Below are 18,811 nucleotides of genomic sequence, written 5' to 3'. Positions count from 1 at the left end.
GGTGTCCTTAAGAACAGTGGTTGATGGAGGATGACAGCTCCTCAACACACACCCTTTGCCCCAACCCTCCAGCACTTTCAGTGTGTGTGTGTGTGTGCTGCATTTTCCCTCCTGAGCAGACAGCTGCTACCTCCCTCCCTCCCTCCTTCCCTTTCTCTCTCTCTCCTCCGTGCTCTCACTGTTTCAACCTGTCTGTGCATTTGAAGGTAACAAGACTCTGCACTTTGCAGCTATCCCTCTCTCCTTTCTCTCTCTCTCTCTTATATGATTCTCAATAATCTAATGCTACAGCTGTCCGATGGCCAAGCCTCTAACCCTTGCTTTTGCTTCCATTCATTGTCTAAGAGGCGGGTAGATTTTTGGCCACAGTTCAGGGCTCGGAGCCCTCCCTATGAAATGAGAGGGGAGTGGGGGTGGGGGTGGGGGAGGGGGGGTGAGAGAGAGAGAGAGAGCAAGGAATGAGTGCCATGGAGAGTTGAAAAGCCTTGTTGCTTCCCCACTCTACTGGTTACCAAGGGATCAACAGGGTGCTAAAAGCACTCAAGGGAGGAAGAAATGGAAGGTTTTTTAGAGAGGGGGAAAAAGGAGAGATTCAGAGTGATGGAGGGATAAAAAAAAGAGAAAGAGAAGAGAGGGAGGGCGAAGGAGCACAGCGAGATGGATGTATATTTAGCCTGTGTTTCTCCTCTGCTGTCACTCAGTGCTCGGCTTTGCCACAGACAATAAGGGGGTTGGCAGTGAATATAAAGGGAGATGACTTCTTCTTCCACCTCTGGTCACAAGGAGACTCTGACCCCTGCAAGACTGACTCAACACTCAGTCTGTTGGCAAGTCAGCAGCTATCTTTAAGGACTTGACTGGATGAAATGTCAGTCCTAACAAGTCGTCTCTTATCGTATGTCTTCTCAGAGGTGGTATTTGTTAGCCTGGTGAAAAGCACAGAGTCTGAAATAATGAAGCGCCTGTGCTCTCGCTGGGTGGATGTCCCCATTTTGACTCTAACGAACCACAGTGGCCACTTAAGCACTGCCTCCAAATCCAGTGTCAAGTGTCAATCATGTGTTTCTGTTTGTGGGGGGAAGCCGACTGGCAGTCGAAGCATGTCGCGCATTCAAATCTGAGAGTGAAAACGTGATCTTAATACTGAGAAACACTTGCACTGACAAACACCAGTGGTGTAAGACGGGTGTTATTTTCTGTAGCAGGGACAATATGACAATATGTTTCAGTTTAGAGAAACAACACATTAACACATTTTCCATAAAAAAAACAAAAAAAACATCACGGATTCTTCCAAAGCAGTGAATTGATTCTGCTTCAGTACCCAGAGTAGTTCAACTGTTCCACAGATGTCCTTGGAAGGAAAGTCGATATCAGAGTTCGGGGTGTGTAACACAGATCACTGCACTGAGTGAAAATCTCACTCTGTTTGCAGATTTTTCTACTTGTTTTAACAAACCAAGATTTTTACCTTTTCAGTTCCCCCCTCTTCTTTAACTTCTCTTGTTTGTGACATTTCTCTTCTTCACACCTCCTTTTCTCTGCTCTCCTCCTCTGCCAACTTGCTCTGATTTGCTCACTCTCATGCATTTTGTTTTTTTTTATAAACCGGGTTCCTCTTTTCTTTCGTGTCATTTTCACAGTTCCTGCTCAGTTTTTCACACCTGAATAGAAATATCACCTTGTTCCGGTGCTGCTCTGATATCTGCTGTTGCCATTCTGTGGTATTATTACCTGTCACACACTCACATACCCAACCTGCACTGTGCTTTTTGCCAGGTGCAAGCGACTGATTCCTTCACCTTGGTGCTCTGATGGTGATAATCACAGATACAGTGGCTTCCTTTTGTCTTTACTTGTTCTTCACGTCATCACATCACATCTTCCCAGTTTTTCTTACATTTAATCAGAAAGATGCTTAAAGAGGAAGAGAGCCATTCCACAGCCACCCACAGGACAGGGAGGCGTCTCTGGGACTTACTGTTACTGAAGTTAATTACGTGTCACTTTCAATGATGATACACTGTGAATCAGCTCATCCCCCTGATCACTCTGTTGTCTAATGAGACAGAGACGTCGAGCACCGTCGCCTCCTTCATACAGTCAGAGTATGAAAATGCTCTTTCTCAAAGTCAGCGTATTCCTTCAGCTTTCACATCTCAGTTTCTGCCGATCTTGTCTTCTGGCGCATACTTAAATGGTCTTATATTTATTCTCTTTGTCCAATTTCACCTGCCCGCTCCGCTCTTTGCCCTCCCGTCTTTATATGTGGACGTATATATATATATAAAAAAATCCAGTCAACTCCCCTGTGGGGTTTTCATAAAAAGCTTTGTGAATAACGGGCGTGAGGCGGCCAGGACCTCAGCTGACACATAATTAAAGGTGGGAGTGACTGGTTGACTGACTCATTTTCATACGGGACAGTTAGAGAGGGGGAAACAGACAGGTAGGGTGAGTCGAGGTCTCCTAAGGCAGGCTGCTGATGAAATTTTCATGCCCCCACCCCCCCACCCCAAAATAAATAAAGAGGGGACAGAGTCTCTGTGCGCCACTCCCGCGTGTCGCCTGGCCTCTGAAAGGGGTTGAATCCATTTCCATAAAGAAACCAAAAAGGCACAAGACCTATTTGGATGTGCTTGACATTTAAGTAAAAGCGAGAGAAAGAGGCAGGTGAGGGGTGAGGGCGGGGAAATAGCAGTGGCTAACAAAGCATTTCAGCAGACCCTCCCGAGGAGACGATGCGCTGTCTGGCTGCTGACAAGCATAGACACAGACACACAGACGCAGACACACACACAGACGCACACAAGGATCAGCGGGTACTAACAGGAGTGGAAGCAAAAACTGAATTTTCTTTCTCCTTTCAAAATGAAGAAGGCGTCACTTGTTTCCTGTCACTTGTTGATGAACGGCTCTCTCTGTTACCGACCCTCAACAGATGGTGATTAGTTGAAAATGAACCCTGTGCAATGACATATGTCTCCCTCCCATTCTACATACGGCATGTCATCACTGCATGTAAGTGCCCTGTTCAGTCTGCACCATCCCCATAAAGAGAGCTCAGATAAAGATTTTATTCCCCATTAAGGAGAGCATGAAGCTGCTGTCTCGTACCAGAGCCTAGTTAAGTCCTCAGACGTCTGGCGTGCCTGTAAAAGCCACCGCCTCTCAGCCCCGCTGCCTAATGGCCCTGAAGGAAGATGACTAAATGAAATGAAGAGAGTGAGAGAAACGGATGACAGCGAGTGCGACCACTTCCCTTCACCCTGGACCTCATCGTATCACTGCGAAAACCCTGTGGCGGTGGTGCCACGCCCCAGGCCGGACCTGATGGATTGAGCAGGAGCAATTGATCAGGGCCACTTTGTCACCGCTGTCACTGAGGTTTTTTGGCTGAAGAGCCTCTGCTGCAAAATCAGGGCCCAAGTCTGTCCTGAAAGTCTCTTTTGATTTAGAATAGAGACTGTTACTTGTTCCTGCAGGTAATTGGATTAAAAGTCAGAGGAGAGATATAGGCAGGAGAGGAGGGGATGCAAGCACAGCCAAATAGAAATAATGACAGAGAGTGTAAGCTTTTTACTGAAACAGTCTTTTAATGATTTATCCTGTCTTTTTCTTTTTTTTCTTTTTGTTTCTTTCTTTTTAGGAGGAGGAGGAAGAAGAGCAGAGGAAACAAGAAAGGCGGATTGAGCGGATAGAGCCAGTAGGGAGGGCTGACTCCTCATTGGACCATTCACCGGCGTTAAGTCTAGAGTGAGTGAGCTCCTAACAAACCCCCCCCCCCGACCACCTGTGTAACACACAGCATGTCCAAATTCCAAGAATATATATTTTCTCCTTTACCCTTCCTGGTATCTGACCATTCAGATATAATTGGTCTTATTCATCCAGATTTTTTATTTCTCTGTTTTCAGGGCTCACAGCTTTGGATTTAAAAATGTTTCTTCTCAGAAAGACACATCGCTGTGATTTTCTGGAAACAAATAAAAGTAAAACTGTCTGTGTCGGTGCACCTCACCAGAGCTAAGGGAGGAAAATGGTTTTTCTGTAATTCTGGTGAACCTGATGTTTAATATATTCTAAATTATACCAGAGGTGGGAATATCTGTGACAACGCCATCATTAAATTACATACCCAACCACGCTCATATGACAATGACAACACAAAGCTTACATCAAGACCAAGGCCTTCTCCCATCAGAAGCATCACACACATTACTTGTGTTCCTTTGTCTTCACGTCTTTATCTACACAAATTAACCTCCTCCTCCTCCTCCCTCCCTTCTTAACACGTTTTCAATTAATTTGTTCTCTTTTAGCACAACAGTCTGATCTTAATCACTTAATTGGAGTCTCCATTTGGGTCCCTAATTGACCCTGAGGTCCACCAGCCTGGTTTTGTAATGGATGACTTTGTATAGGCGACACAATGCAGCACCACCAAATAAGGCCGTGCCAGCCCCCGTCCCACACATCCCATCAGCCTCGTCGTGTTTGTTCGTGTCATCCTTTATATCCTGCTTTTCTGCATTTCCTTGTCATTCTTGTTATTTTTTATTCATGCATGTCTCCCCCTGCCTCCTCCTTCTCCTCGTCCTCTCGGCCACATCCATCATCGTCCTGCAGAGGCATGCTCAAGCCGGTCGAGGTGTCCAATGAAGGAGGGCCCCTGGGGATCCACGTAGTGCCTTTCAGTTCGCAGGATGTCAGGTAAAAGAAAGAAGAAGAAATCTGGGAATCAATGCAGCTTAGTGTACAACAATGGCCAGTTTCATTATCCAGCATGTCCCCTCAGCCTTTGTGTCGAAGCCCAGCGGATGTTACTCCTTTTTGCTTTTACTCATTATTTTACTTTCTCCAACTCTTTTTTTTTTTCTTTCTTATTCATCTCTTTCTGTGTGTTACTCTAGGCTATCCTTTTCATTGACTCTAATTCTTCTGGCTGTCTTTTTTATTTTGTGAGTCTCACTGCTGAAACTACACACCAGTACCCATCACTGCTCACATCCCACAGCTCCGAAGCCCCCAGTGGGAAGGGGGACGGATGAAAGTAGTTTTGCTCTTGACTGCACAGTTTTTCTACAGCTTGTTAAGCCTTTCTTTTATTTTAACCTGTGTCACGATGGTGTCCACTCTGCCTTCAAGGTGATTCAGATTGCTTCCTTTTGCTTTTTTTTGAGCCAATGAGGAGTGTCGCTGACAGGGGACAAGAGGAGTAATGCTTCCCCGTTTATGGTTATTCCAGAAAAGAGTAAAGGACAGAGGAAGTGGCCAGATGTAATCAAACTAAAAGCTTGTGTATAACACGGAACCCTGCTGCACGCCAAGGGACTGGCACACCACCAAGGTGAATGCGACTACTTAGCGCTGGAGGGAGGAGGCAGGGGGACTGAGGTGAAAAGACAGAGCCGAGCAGATGAAATGGGATGACATTTGAGGGAGTGAGGATGGCTGTCATTGAAGACTGCTGCACGTCATTTCTTTGGGACACTAATCCCATTGCTGTTTATAAGCAAGTGTCAGCAGACTATATTTAGCTTTGACCCCGTGCGATCGACTCTCTCGGAGGCTGTGACACTTTGATTTATCCTGAGTCAGGGCAGGAAAATAATGATTAATGATGAGTGGCACCAAACTAAGTGAAGCGTTGATAAAACTTCAGCGAGCAATATTGTTCAAATCCAACTAATTTATTAGATGTGCTATTATCCTTTAGCTACTCTCCACGCCCGTAAAATCAAACAGCATCTTGTGAGATATAGCAGTAATGCTGCATGGCCAGTAAATTTCTTCTCCATCAGCTAAGGGCCGCACTAATAGCTATCAGACCCTTCAATTAACTTCAGACATGATAAGACTTAGCGTCTGGTCAGTGGGATGATGCTAATGGCCTGGCCCAGCTCTTTCCTGTGCAGTAGGACGAGAGGCATTAGGCTCAGCGGGCTGTCATTAGTGTCTAGACCAGGGACACAGGGGTCAGACAGCCAGCAAAACCAGACAGCAAGCAAGGAACTGCAGGCTCCTCAGCATCGGCTGCCTGCATTCTGCTCCACTGCTCTGACATCAAGTTAGATCCAAGCAGGAGGCAAGACATCTGCAGGGAGAGCTTAGAGACTCTGTCACTCCAGCAGACAGTATCTCTCCCTCTGACACACTCACACACACACACACACACACATGCACAGATCCTTACCTGAAAATGAACTTACACCTGTGTGACTGTGAACAGTATGAGTGAGAGGTGTATTCTTACACAGGCTCCTGCAGTCTTTCTCTTTTTATTGCTCACATGCAAACAGTTAGTGAGCACTGAGTGCTGATGTGCTGTGTGCAGTCATAAATACACTGTACGCACACACACACACACACACACACACACACACACACACACACACACACACACACACGCACACAGGCCCCTCGCAGATGCATTCTTTGCTTAATGAACTTCTCATTCCATGACCAGTTTCAATTGTAAACAAACTACGGACATAATTGCTGTGCATAAATGGATCCTGATTGGATTATTATTTGATTAAAGGCAGTAGATGAGAGCAGGTGGGCTGCTCCTGCAAATCATTCCTCAGCTCTGCTGCCCAGCCACAAGATGGAGTTAAGCCATTGGACAACGCCGAGTCTTGTGTTGTATAAAAAGTAAGATTCTGCAGAGTGTCTGCAGAGAACCTTCGAACTGCAAATTCCTCGTCTTATATCTGATGCCTGATGAATTCACCGACTTGCAGCCCATAAGAATGCCATTTAGATTTAGCTGTAGCTTCCCTGCTTTTCCCAAGTAACTGATAAGTATCTACAAAAAACCCATCAGTGAGACAGGAAGGAACTGAGAGGGTGGCAGTGCATTACAGTCATCACAATAATGGTGCTTTTATGAAATCATCATCTTATTCAAATCCCAAAAAGATGCTGCTTTATCCCCAATCCTCCTCACTGCTGCTTTGAATACTGATTAGGGATCAACCAAAACTACTTCATCTACTGTCTCTGGTCTGCTGCCAGATCAGAAGTCATTAGAGTGTGTCCATGCTGTAATCTCTATGCGTAATACTTTGTTTTCAAGCTGCCAACACTTATGGAGATAAAGCACGATCATGTCCACTTCCACACTGCCTGCAATTACTCTCTGTTCAACACACTTAAGCTGACCTGGCAACGCTGGCTCAGACACGGAGAGAGAGGGAAGGGCCTTTTGTGATCTTTAATTTCAACTTAATGCCGAACCGTTTACCCCCACTGAGGAGCTGAGATGAGTCTGCGGTGTGAGCGTGGATGTCCACATTATGCAGCCAATTAGAGCAATGTTCTGAGAGTGGCCCTGTTTGGATGAAATGCTAAAGAGCTCTGCAGATCTGCCCTTGACGTCTTCGGTAAACAGGGTCACGATTTAAATGTGCTGTTGTTTACGTGCCCAGTGACATGAGAGGAAACTGAAAATATGAAAAGCTTGCAGCCTACATCCGTGGCACAGATCAACTGTTGACTGCGGTGTAAATTTCTGTATCTTGCACATCTTAGGTTGGCTTCTTAATGGCTTTGGCTCTGATATATTTCGTCATTATTTTTAATTTCCCAGAAGTAAGCCTCCAAAGTTTTTGTCAGTTTATGCAAGGACACCAAACGTTTGCACTCGCTCAGTCTACCTGCTTCCTCAGGCGTGTGGCGCCTTAGAGACGGACGGTTTGTAGTTCTGCTGTGCGAGCGCACATCAGATCTCTTTGCATGTGTTTATCCTCAGGGCCTAACTAAAACCCCAAGGAGCTCACTGATGTATTTATTTAGAAGAGGGAAAAAGGGGGGAGGGGGGTGGGGGCGTATTTGAAGGTAGAGGTTGCCTTTTTTGAAGGGATTGCTGAGATGGCACTGCCGTGGAACTACTCGGGTATTTATTACAGCACTGCCGGCTCTCGTCTTAGTGAAGGCAGCTGCAGTGTTTCCTCTGAAGCCAGAAGATGATCTCTTAGCTGTTGCTCTGGATTACCTCAGACAGCCCCCCCCCCCCCCCCCCCCCCCCCCCCCCTCCCCATCATTCTCTCAGACCTCCTTGGATAGGCAGACAGAGTGGAGGACAGAGGGACGGACAGGGGGCTTAAAATTAAGTTAGTAATGCATTGCTTCTCCGGGCTGCGGGAGAATGCAGGTCTTTATCCGAGCTTAAAGTTTTAGAAAGTTAACTTTTGTTGACAGTGGAGCGTAAACGAACAGTACATTACAGCAGGGCTGAACTTACCAGGCAGACTTATCAACTTTCCCCAAAATCTGCTGGGGAACTTCAAAAGTATCACAACTAGACAATTAATTTTGATGATCGTGTTCACTGATGAAACACACACAAAATGGACGAGTGCTTGCAGCTTCTTGTTGATTCATTAGTTCTGAATCTCTTTGCCATAAAACATATCAACACCTGATACATACCAGTGTCAGGTCTGGATAACTAGAAGATCCACTTGTTGTTTTTGGTAACACTCATCACATAGCTTTTCATTACGACTCACCTTTTTCCCTCCTTCATGCTTTTTTTTTCTAGACCTCTGTTCACTGTCACTACCTATTTTGTGCAGGGGACAAGGTTTGCATCTTGCCGCCTGCTCTTCAGTGTGTCGATAGGTGACTGTATGCGGTGTGATTGACACGGTATGCTGCTTCATCTGTGACCTGTTGTGTGATAATTCGCAGGACTCAGGGTTTGCTCGTGAAACGTCTGGAGCAGGGAGGCAAAGCTGAACAGGAACGTCTCTTCCAGGAGAACGACTGCATCGTCAAGATAAACCAGGGAGACATCCGCAACCTGCGCTTCGAACAGTAAGCTCTGAAGTTGGTCCTGTGTAGATAATGTAACATGTTTCCTCTGCTATATTATTCTGCATGTAGTCAGTGGTCTTTGCCTTTTGCTAACTCTAAATGTTCTACTTCCTGTAGCTTTTCAAATATTTTCAGTTTCTTCTTGTGAGCTGCACTGGAGACCACGCTGATTTTAATTTCCCTTCACGATCTGCAAAACTGGGACACATACATAGAGTGTTAGTCTGAAGCACTGTCCACTGTGTGAAACAGCTCACACTGAAAGTGCTGTGACAGTAAATGGTGTTCTTGTTGATAAGTGGAGCCCAAACTACAGAGAGACATCACACCAACACAGCTGCACAATGAAACAGAAATATTACTGACTTGCTGGCCTTCCTGTGTTAGGTCTCAGTGACCTCAGTGTCCCTCACCACCGCTTCGCCCCCTGATCCAAAACTGCCTACGCTCTTCTCTCTGTGCGTTTTGATCGAGCCATCACTTCTATTCGTTCCTAAAGTGGAATTAAGATATAAGCCTGGGCCGCTCTTCTCTCTCCAACACGCATAAGCCTGAATGTGTGGACTCTCACACATACTTGCACATGCTGCTGTGTCACACACATGCAGTGACACTGAACTATAAAGTGTGTGTGTGTGCCAGGCTGAGAAATAGATTGCCTCTCCTCCAGGCTGGGTTCTAGAGGCAGTGTATGGAGGCGGTGGTCTGCTTGGCTCTCTCGCTTATCATCCACTCCTCCACAGGAAGAAATAGCCTGAATTCCTGCTAACGAAGGTCCAGCCTACAGTCACACTGGGCTGGACAGAGTCATCTAAAACCACTGGGCCCAGAGCCACCATGCTGGATGACTGACAGAAACCATGTTTGGATCTCCTCTGCATCCAGAATTAGAGTTTGAAACTATGCCGAACGTTTTATAACCGACTTTGGCAAAGATGAGAAAAGCTCTCCATCAGCTTGTAAAACTCCAGACTGTCACAGTTACCTTTACCACATTATGCTAATGTGTTCATCAGACTGTGTACAAAGCCACTAAGGTTTTAAGATTCTCTTTTTTTTTCTTTCTAAACGATGCTATTGTCATTAGTAAACATTACAATTTCCTTCCAAGCCTTTTCTACTGTGAAAGAGGCTTTCAAACCAAATCCACCAGGGAGTGATGTTTTGTAGCATTCGGCACTCACCCTCCTCTGCCAAACACACACTCCTCGCCAGCATCCAAATGCATATGATGTTTGGAATTCTGCATGAAAATGAGGTGAAGGAGCTAAACTTTCCTCTCCGCCTGCCCCCCCCCCCACCCGCCCGTGCTCTCATCACCCCCGCCCCCCCATCTTGATTGTGCGCCGCACAGAGCGACAATTTAAAGTGATAGTCTAATCTCCTTGGATTGTTTTGCATGGGTAAATATTTTGAGGCGCTTAATCTAACTGAATGTAATGATGCATTGATGGGGTAATTTATTATTCAATCAGGCTTGCGTGGAGGCTGATTACTGGAGTGATGGCACTGTATACATGCACGTGGGAACATTTGCGTACAAACACACATACTCAGTCATCACCCCTCAGCGTGCACATGTGACTGATTTTTGTAAATTACCATAAGAATAAAGATGGGAGAATCCAAATCCCACAGAAGTGCCTTGGTACGGCACGCACGTCTCTCCTCTGTGACACCGCTTGAATGAAGTGTTGTCTGTTGTGGTGGAAGCAGCTTAGCGGCTGTCATTTGGACGGAATCAGCATGTTATTACTGGTGTGGTAATGGGGGTCTGGAAACAGGAGTTGGGATTGTTGGATTCCAGACACCCACCACACCTCTTATGCTGCTGCATGGCTCGCTCGTGGCAAGACTATCTATATGCTAAGTGCCGCCGGGAAACCAGACTAAACAATTCTTGTGTCTGGGAGTGATGCTGAGCTCTTGTCTCGGCTGATTTGGCCCTAAAACTCACATGAGACCACAGTGTATGTGTGTGTTTTCTTATTTTGTGTGTAAGATATGAAGTGTGTGTCTGCTTACTTTGGAACCTCATGCATGAGTCATCATCTCTGTTCTGATTGTTGAGTCAACTCATGTCCGTTCACCTCCCACCACACGGACACACACAAACACACAGACTACTACACTTCAGACACTCAGATACTCTGCATACAGTATGTTTCTCTGAAATAATATAGAATACACAACATATAATATTTCATTTACCACTCACCGTCCTTATCTCTTTCCTGTCTGGTAATTATAGATGATGTATTTTCTGTTCTGTGCTTCTGTACAGTGAGTAGCACTGCGATTAGCCATGCTAACCTGAACTCTCCCTATCACGTCTCAACATACAGTACATCATTTCCTTCCTTATCCCTCTGTATCTGCCGGGCGATGATAGCACATTATTGTACTTGTATCTCTTATCACGTTAAAGCTAATTCATTTCTGTCTGCATGACCTCCACACTCTCTGTGTATCACCTCCAGAGCCCAGAACATTTTCAGGCATGCCATGCGTTCCCCGGTCATCCTCTTCCATGTGGTCCCCGCAGCCCTGAAGAGGCAGTACGAGCTGCTGTCAGCCCACAGTGAACTCAGCCCACCCCAGCCCAACAGAGTCTACTTCAGCCAAACCCCTCAGCAGCCAGGGGACAGGTCCAGTCTAGTGGGTGGGCCGGCGTCCAGGCCTGGACCACAACCTGGCCTCGGCCACAAGTAGGTTTGACCCTCGTTTCTTTTTTTCATTTTCCCAGCAAATATTTTATGGTTGAAAAGGCGTTCAGACAGCCTGCACAGATGTCATAAGACTAATGTTTTCTAGTGCCCTTTGTGTGGAACGTATTCATGTACTCATAGATTGTGGTGTGTATAGAAGCATGCACATCTAAGTCTGCAGCTGAGTGCATCCGTATGAGTATGATCAGGGCTGTAAGACAACTGCAGGGCTGTCCTCAAGCATGAAATGAAAGTTGCCCTTCTGATTAGATGAATAAAAAAAATAAAATTTTAATCTAAACAGTCTCGAGCTGCCACCGTTTTTTAATGCATGCCAATTTTGTTTTAATTACACCAGTCAATGACTTTTCCTTAATATCTTCACTGTGAATCCATTATAGTTTAAAAGCTACACTATAAAAGGCAAGAGAGCAGTTTAGTAAGAATTTCTACCTGAGACCTCCAATTACTTTCATCCGATCATCCTGTTAAAAGCCCATTTTATATGCCTGTGGTTACTATTAATTTCTGTAATGCCTTTGGCTTAATTCCAGAAAGCTAAACATGTGGGTGTTTAGGTCTGTGTCTGCAGGTTTATAGTCTTAATTTTAAATTAATAACCTCCATCCATTCTCTGTATTTTATGTTCAGTAAGTCTGTCAATATTTCCTACTGCCTGGTGAAAATCAGTGCATCATACTTTACATTATAAGAGCCTGACACATAATGGCTAAATAGACATACACTCAATTTTAAAACGTATTATCTCAAAATAAAAAATAAAGTATATCATTAAAAAAAGAAAAAAAAAGTCCAGTGACATTCAAAAATATGTACTCTAACTCCACAAGCAATTTGTCAGCTGATAAGTTATTGACTTGACGCCTGGATTTTGACCAACCCACTGATTTATTCCAAAAATGGGCTGTCCTGATATTTATTCAAAATTTGTTCTGACATGTTTGACACTGCAACATTATCATTAGTGAAAAACTGACCTACTACAGGTAAAAAAACAAAACAAAACAGCAAACTGGAAATACAGAAGGAATTAAACTAATCAACAAATCAACCCTTGATCTCTGTCTTGCTGCTGTAGCCACCAGGGCCCCCTGGCAGGAAGCACACCTGAGCCGAGCCGTCGTTACACCACGCTACCACACACCTTGGTCTCCAGGACCTCGTCAGCCCCCTCCCCCTCCCTGCAGCGCAGGGTAAGCACAAACCCGTCCACCAGCTCCTACCTAAAGACCAAAGGCCACAGATTCAACATCCAGCTGAAGAAAGGTAAGAACCAGCAGTCGCATGAGTTCATGGCTGTAAGAGAGAAACACTTTCAGCATTTTCACAAGAGTAATAATCAAATCAGTGACGTGGTTAACTTCAGCAAGTGGCAGTGGTTTGTCTCCCCTCATTACTCCTCACTGAGTCAAAGGGGGCAGAGTGTTGTCTCATCATATGTATGCATTTATTTTCTCCAGAGTAAACAATAGGTTCAGGGAGACTAAAGACAAGTTTAAATCTCTCAGAAATCTCTTCTTTCCTCTGGCTTTTGTTTAACAGAAAAAACCAAATGCAAACACAGATCAACCCCATTTTGAAAAGAAAGATTGTGCTTTGATGCTCTTGGGCTTCATCACCATTGTCTTGTGGCTGAAACATTGAGATTCAGCAATCAGTCTGCCTCCAGCTGAGGTGCGTTTGTTTGTGGACAGGCCTGTGATACTGGAGCAGCTGTATATCTTAGGCAGCCATTGTGGCGGGGTTTAGTGCCAGGCTCCATCTCATTTTCATCACTTCACTATCTTTACAGCAGTTGGTTGTGAAATGAACTCACTCACTCTTTTTCTTTTTTTTTTTTTCCTTTTGCTCCTTTTTTCTGTTGGTGGGAGCAGATGTTGAGTTGAAAGCTGGCACCGAGGCCTTAACAGCGAGCTTCAGGGAATAGAGCGGCAAGTGAGGGCAGCAGCGCAGGCTAAATGCAACAAACCTCTGGGGAAATGCAGTCACAAGCTGCTCTAATATGTTTGGCAAAGGTCCCTGAGCGCTGCAGTGCGAGTTATATTTGTGTGTTTATAATATGATAAAATTCCTCTCTTTTTGTCTGCGAGCCGGGGAGATGTTGGTGGAGCTCCAGCCAGAGACTGATGCCAGTAGCTGAGTTTATTTTTCACTGGCCACATTGCTTCATGGTCTAATTCAACACCACTCATAATTCTTATAGGTATGCTTCTGCCCAAGTGACAGAACTGGTCTCTGAGATTATTGCTCAGGGTTTAAATGGGGCTTACTTGAATGGATGTGCCTCACTTGTAAACTTCAAGCTATTCATGAACATTAAATAGAGATGAATTACTGTCCAAATGTTGTTGAATTGGAAATCCAACTCAGCACTAAGATCTGAGAGGCTCCAAACGTGTCTCTGCAATCCATTTTGACAGTTCCATTTGATTACCATCAGACTTTATCACTGCTAATGTACTTTTAGACAGGGTTCAGCAGTTTTGTTGTTGACTCATTGGAAGTTGTTGTGATTCGGCCATAAATGGCTCCGAGTTCCGAGCGGCAGGAGCAGATCTTGCATGGCAAATTAACGAGGAGTGCCTTAATCAAATAGTGCAGTTGAAAAGGACATATGCAGCCCATTAAGTCATTGTAATGTGCCTCAGCCTCTCCTCATGTTTGCTGTTTAATTGGCTTATTGGAGCCAGGATTCCAACTAATCCAGAAAGGGATACAATTACTTTTATCCTGGTCTTCTATTACCCAAAATAAAGACGTCAGTGGTTAATTACTGGAGGCCTATTAGAGATGCATTCTCCTAATTGTCTGATCGGAGACTGTTAACGACTGGATTTTACAATGGGCAGGAGTTTGATTCTGTTCATTAGGATGTGTGCAGGCCAGGGACTGGCATGGCGGGGGGGGGGGGGGGGGGGGGGGGGGGGTCACTGTTGAAAGGGGAACAAAGACCTTGATGTGGAAGATTTAAAAGGGGCACCATTATATGCAGCTTATCTGGATAACTGGAAACTGTTTGACAGAGAGACAGAGGGAAATGTTGGTCTCAAAGTAACGATCAGCAAAACGTAACTAGAAATCTGTGAAGCCACTTTTTTATTTTTTAGTAGAAATGAAATCTTCATTATTTTACTCCTCTGTAGTTTCTTTTTGAGGATAACAACTGCACAGAGAAGGGAACCGGTTGCCGTGGCAGGATATGTGACCTTGAATTAAAAGTTTGCCACTTGTAGAAAGACAAACTGCGGATTTAACATTCAACATTAACGACGGCAGCTATTTCTGTCTGCTTAGTTACGGTGCTGCAGAGATCAGAGCACGTCATCGTCCTCAGCCGCTCAACTTTCTGACTTTCTTATAAGCAACCTCTTCATCACCTTTCCTCAAGTTTGTTTGTGTGCAGACGCCATGAGAAAGTTGCCATCCGCACTCCTCTCTCTTTCTTGTTCATCAACACCATCACTGTCAGCGAGACGACAGACAGTTTCGACAGACTGCTAGAGAGACATACTGGGAAAAGTAGGTCATGATGAACCATCAGAGGCGCTGACAGCTCTGTGAAATGTGCAGCTACTTTGACATGAATACTAATCACTGTTGTTACCGTCAGAAAAGCCTCCACTGACACCACATAACGCGACTTTCCCACTTGACTGCTAGAAACGCCAGCGGCTAGGTTGTGCACGGTGGAATCTCTGAACGCTGCCTTTAATGACTCATCTTATAACATTATGTTGCAGGGCTATTGAATTTTTAAATATTCTGTCAAAGAATAACCGATAAACACGATTTATTTGGCTTACCTCATTCCCCAGCTGACATTTGAAACCAGTTCTTGCCTTTATTTGACAAATTCGGGTCTGGTCAGCAGGAAAGGTCAGCCCTGAGATCCTATTATTTATCCCTTATTGTATTTGCCCACTTCCTCCAGACCAGCAATTCATATTCATTTGATGAACCTTAAAGGTCAGTCTTAAAACCTAAGGCAAATGACTTTGCACAGCTGATACCTGAAGTGTTCTCTCAGATTCAGCTGCTGAAGTCAGCCTTACACCTCTCTGCTCTTTAAAGAGGCGTGTAGCTTTTGCTCAAGGATACATCAGTAAGAAACAGCTTTAACATACGCATAAAGATCTCTGCTGTCTGGATTATGCAAACTGCAAACTATCTGTACATAGTGAGAGGTTTCTATGACCCAGACACGAACTGAGCACAGCCTCCTGACCGCTCGCTGTAGCTAAAAGTCTGACGGCTTTTTGGTTAAAACATCTGGGCACACGGCAGATGGATGATTTAGAAAACAGTGTTTTTGATTTTTAGCTGTCCTACATTTTAAGAAGCTATCGAGCAGCATTTTAATGCATTCTGAAATCCATACTCATTCATTTCTTTCTGCTTATTCTGGTCGATAACTGGTCTTTAATTCTGACCATAACTTTCAAAAGTGGCTTCACAGTCCACACGAACTTATCATAAACACTCAATTTTGGTTCATAGCATTGACACTATATTTAGAGTTAGGGACGTGAGACACACCCTGATGGCAAACCAGTGAAAAACGTCAGCGACTGTAGGAGGTACAGAACACGGTGGAACCATAATTTGATCCCGCTCAGCGGCTGCTCATGTTACAGTGACATGTAATGAAAAGAGTCTTTCAGAAATGGAAATGAGAGTCTAGCCTGGTTCTTTCTATTGGTTTCTGTCTGTCAAACTTTTTTAAGTGAAAGCACGAAAATGATCATGCTCACCGGGAGGAAAAAAAATCTTGCATTGTTGACATTTATAAATACATATAAAGGTGCTGTAGCACTGGCAGAGTCGAGAGCATGTAGCCTGGCAAGCTTTCAGTTTTACTGCCCAGGTTCAAGGAGCCCTGCTGGTAAGATGCTGAAATTCCAGGATTGATATGCAGCGAACCTTTGACCTCTTTGGTGGTGAGAAGGAAAAACTATCACTTCATGTCTACCTATAATTGTGAATTGTGTTTGTTTTTTCTTAGGCCAAGAGGGTCTTGGGTTCAGCATCACATCCAGAGACGTCCCCATTGGCGGCAGCGCTCCCATTTATGTCAAAAACATCCTTCCCCGAGGAGCCGCCATCCAAGATGGCCGACTGAAAGCTGGAGATCGGCTGCTGGAGGTGGGGCAGCGCTTTTTAACAGCCCCTAACCAGTACATAGTGCTCAGCGAGTGTGTTCTTTGAGATTGTGTGTTATTTCAGGGAGTAATTACTCTTTTGCTGATATGGCTTTGTTCCAAAATTCAATCTTACAGAGCTTTTGTTGAAATGAGTCAAATACACTGTGTTTCTTATGGCTATAACAATTCAGCTCCAGCTTTGAATTGCAGAGGAAAAGCGGTTAGATGGAACAATATTTTGATTATACTTCAATCAGACTGACATGAAAATCAGCTAGTGCTCACTTTAGGGGGAAATAACCCATGTTTAATTCCAGCTCCGACCGGCGCAGACGGTAATCTGCATAAAGGTTATGTGGAGGCCATAGATTCCTGCTCATTAAAATCAGAGAGCGCTTTGATTTTAGTTTTGCCTCTGAGTGTGTGTATCTGTGTGCATATTTATTATGTATTATGGCCTGTATGTATGTGCTTATCTGTGTATTTAGGTCTGTGTTTGTGTGTGTGTGCAGGTCAGTGGAGTGGACCTCGGTGGTAAGACTCAGGAGGAGGTGGTGGCCCTGCTACGAGCCACACCCATGGGTGGGACTGTGAACCTGTTGGTGACTCGCCAGGAGGACTCCCTGCTGCCCCGAGAAGTGGTCAGTCCCCAGTCAGCACATCACCTTATCACCTAATGTTTTCACAACCGCTTTCAACTAAAAAACAAGAATATGTCTTTAGCTGTATCTTCCACAAGCTTAGCATTTTCACTCCACAGTGTAACAAGTGATTTACTTGATACTAGAGGAGAGTTACTCCTTATTCATTTGGCTACGTGCGCTCACAATTATCTAATTGTGGCCAAAAACATAAAAACACATTGTTAATCACATAACCAACAGTTATATAGAGGCCAGAAGAACATAAAAGTGAGTAGAAAGCAGCAGCAGAGGTGAATTCACTGGAGGAACCTGGTGAAGGTCACTAAATGTATAACGATCTGTACAGCTGGAGGATTTGTCATGGTGGCTACACTGATACTGAACTTTAACTGCTCCATCAACTTTCTGCACAGACACTTTTACATCCTTGTGTGTTCTGTGTAACTCTATACTCGTCTTTCTAATCGACAAGTTCATGAATTATTCATGTGGTTTCATTTTAAAAATTCACGTTGATGTTGAGCTAAATTGTAAAGTATTTTTAAAACCAGTTTGAGATCCACCTTTCTGGCTTTGAGGTATATTTGGATCTAAATATTGGAACGAATGAGAGCTGAGAATTATATGAACACACACAGTGCTTTGAATGTAAGGGTAAGCTGGGTTTAGGTACACACCCCACCAACAGGCAACTGCAGTGAACTGACTCACACACACACACATACACACTGACACGCATACACAGACACCCTCAGTTAATGGGTATGAGCAGACACCATTTTATCTTTGGACACATTCACACACACACTCGCACACATGCACAAGGACACTGACATGAACGCGTTCCCCCCACACACACACACTCCCACTCAGACACACAGCCTACATACAGGGTGACTTTGGCTGTCGCGCAACAGATGGTGAGGCTGCTGCCCTCGTCCAGCCTGCGCTCAGCGGCTCTGACAGCAGGCTCGGGCGTCACTGCACCTTGGCAGACCAGAGGCCCCTGATGCCAACCTCACTCCTACCCATAATACTCAGCCTGGCACCCGGGCTGTTAACCCCGCCGTAGGAGCTGGTCAACCTGTAGAATAATGGCTCTCTGGGACACATTTTACTCTGCTAATGTGCTGTTTTTCCACTTAGAAATGCACCAGCCCCAAGACAGACACATTTAAATCGCTCCTTATGTTTCACATTCATAAAGTGGCAAAGTGCCACATCTTTCATCCCAACCAGCTTTAAATTCAGGAACCTAGCGCAGTCTTAAAAGTGTTATCTTGCTGTGAGTCTGCATGTATCATGAGCTGCTTCTGAAGTCAGAATTGTGACCTTCAGGTTACTGAAAATTCTCTTTAACCACTACAGCCAGCACACAGATCCCACAGACTGACTCATGCCTTCCCCCAGCAGCCGTGACAGCAGCTGAACGATGCTGTGAGGAGTTAAAAAATGCACGCCTGCCTCCGGCCTG

The 18,811-nt window shown here is 44.8% G+C and overlaps 1 protein-coding gene across 3 annotated transcripts in view; it reads left to right on the top strand.

Moving 5' to 3' along the window:
• LOC121200233 (partitioning defective 3 homolog) overlaps positions 1–18,811 on the top strand; it is a 291,059-nt gene that overhangs the window by 127,083 nt on the left and 145,165 nt on the right. For all 3 annotated transcript variants that reach the window (XM_041065396.1, XM_041065394.1, XM_041065397.1), the window contains exons 6-12: positions 3,650–3,756; positions 4,630–4,713; positions 8,698–8,823; positions 11,304–11,531; positions 12,631–12,818; positions 16,555–16,694; positions 17,206–17,334. In XM_041065396.1, the coding sequence (XP_040921330.1) occupies positions 3,650–3,756; positions 4,630–4,713; positions 8,698–8,823; positions 11,304–11,531; positions 12,631–12,818; positions 16,555–16,694; positions 17,206–17,334 (1,002 nt within the window). The remainder of the gene's footprint in view (positions 1–3,649; positions 3,757–4,629; positions 4,714–8,697; positions 8,824–11,303; positions 11,532–12,630; positions 12,819–16,554; positions 16,695–17,205; positions 17,335–18,811) is intronic.

The sequence above is a fragment of the Toxotes jaculatrix genome, chromosome 20 (assembly GCF_017976425.1).
Source record: "Toxotes jaculatrix isolate fToxJac2 chromosome 20, fToxJac2.pri, whole genome shotgun sequence".
Classification (NCBI taxonomy): Eukaryota; Metazoa; Chordata; class Actinopteri; family Toxotidae; genus Toxotes; species Toxotes jaculatrix.
This window is presented reverse-complemented; position numbering and strand designations above follow the sequence as displayed.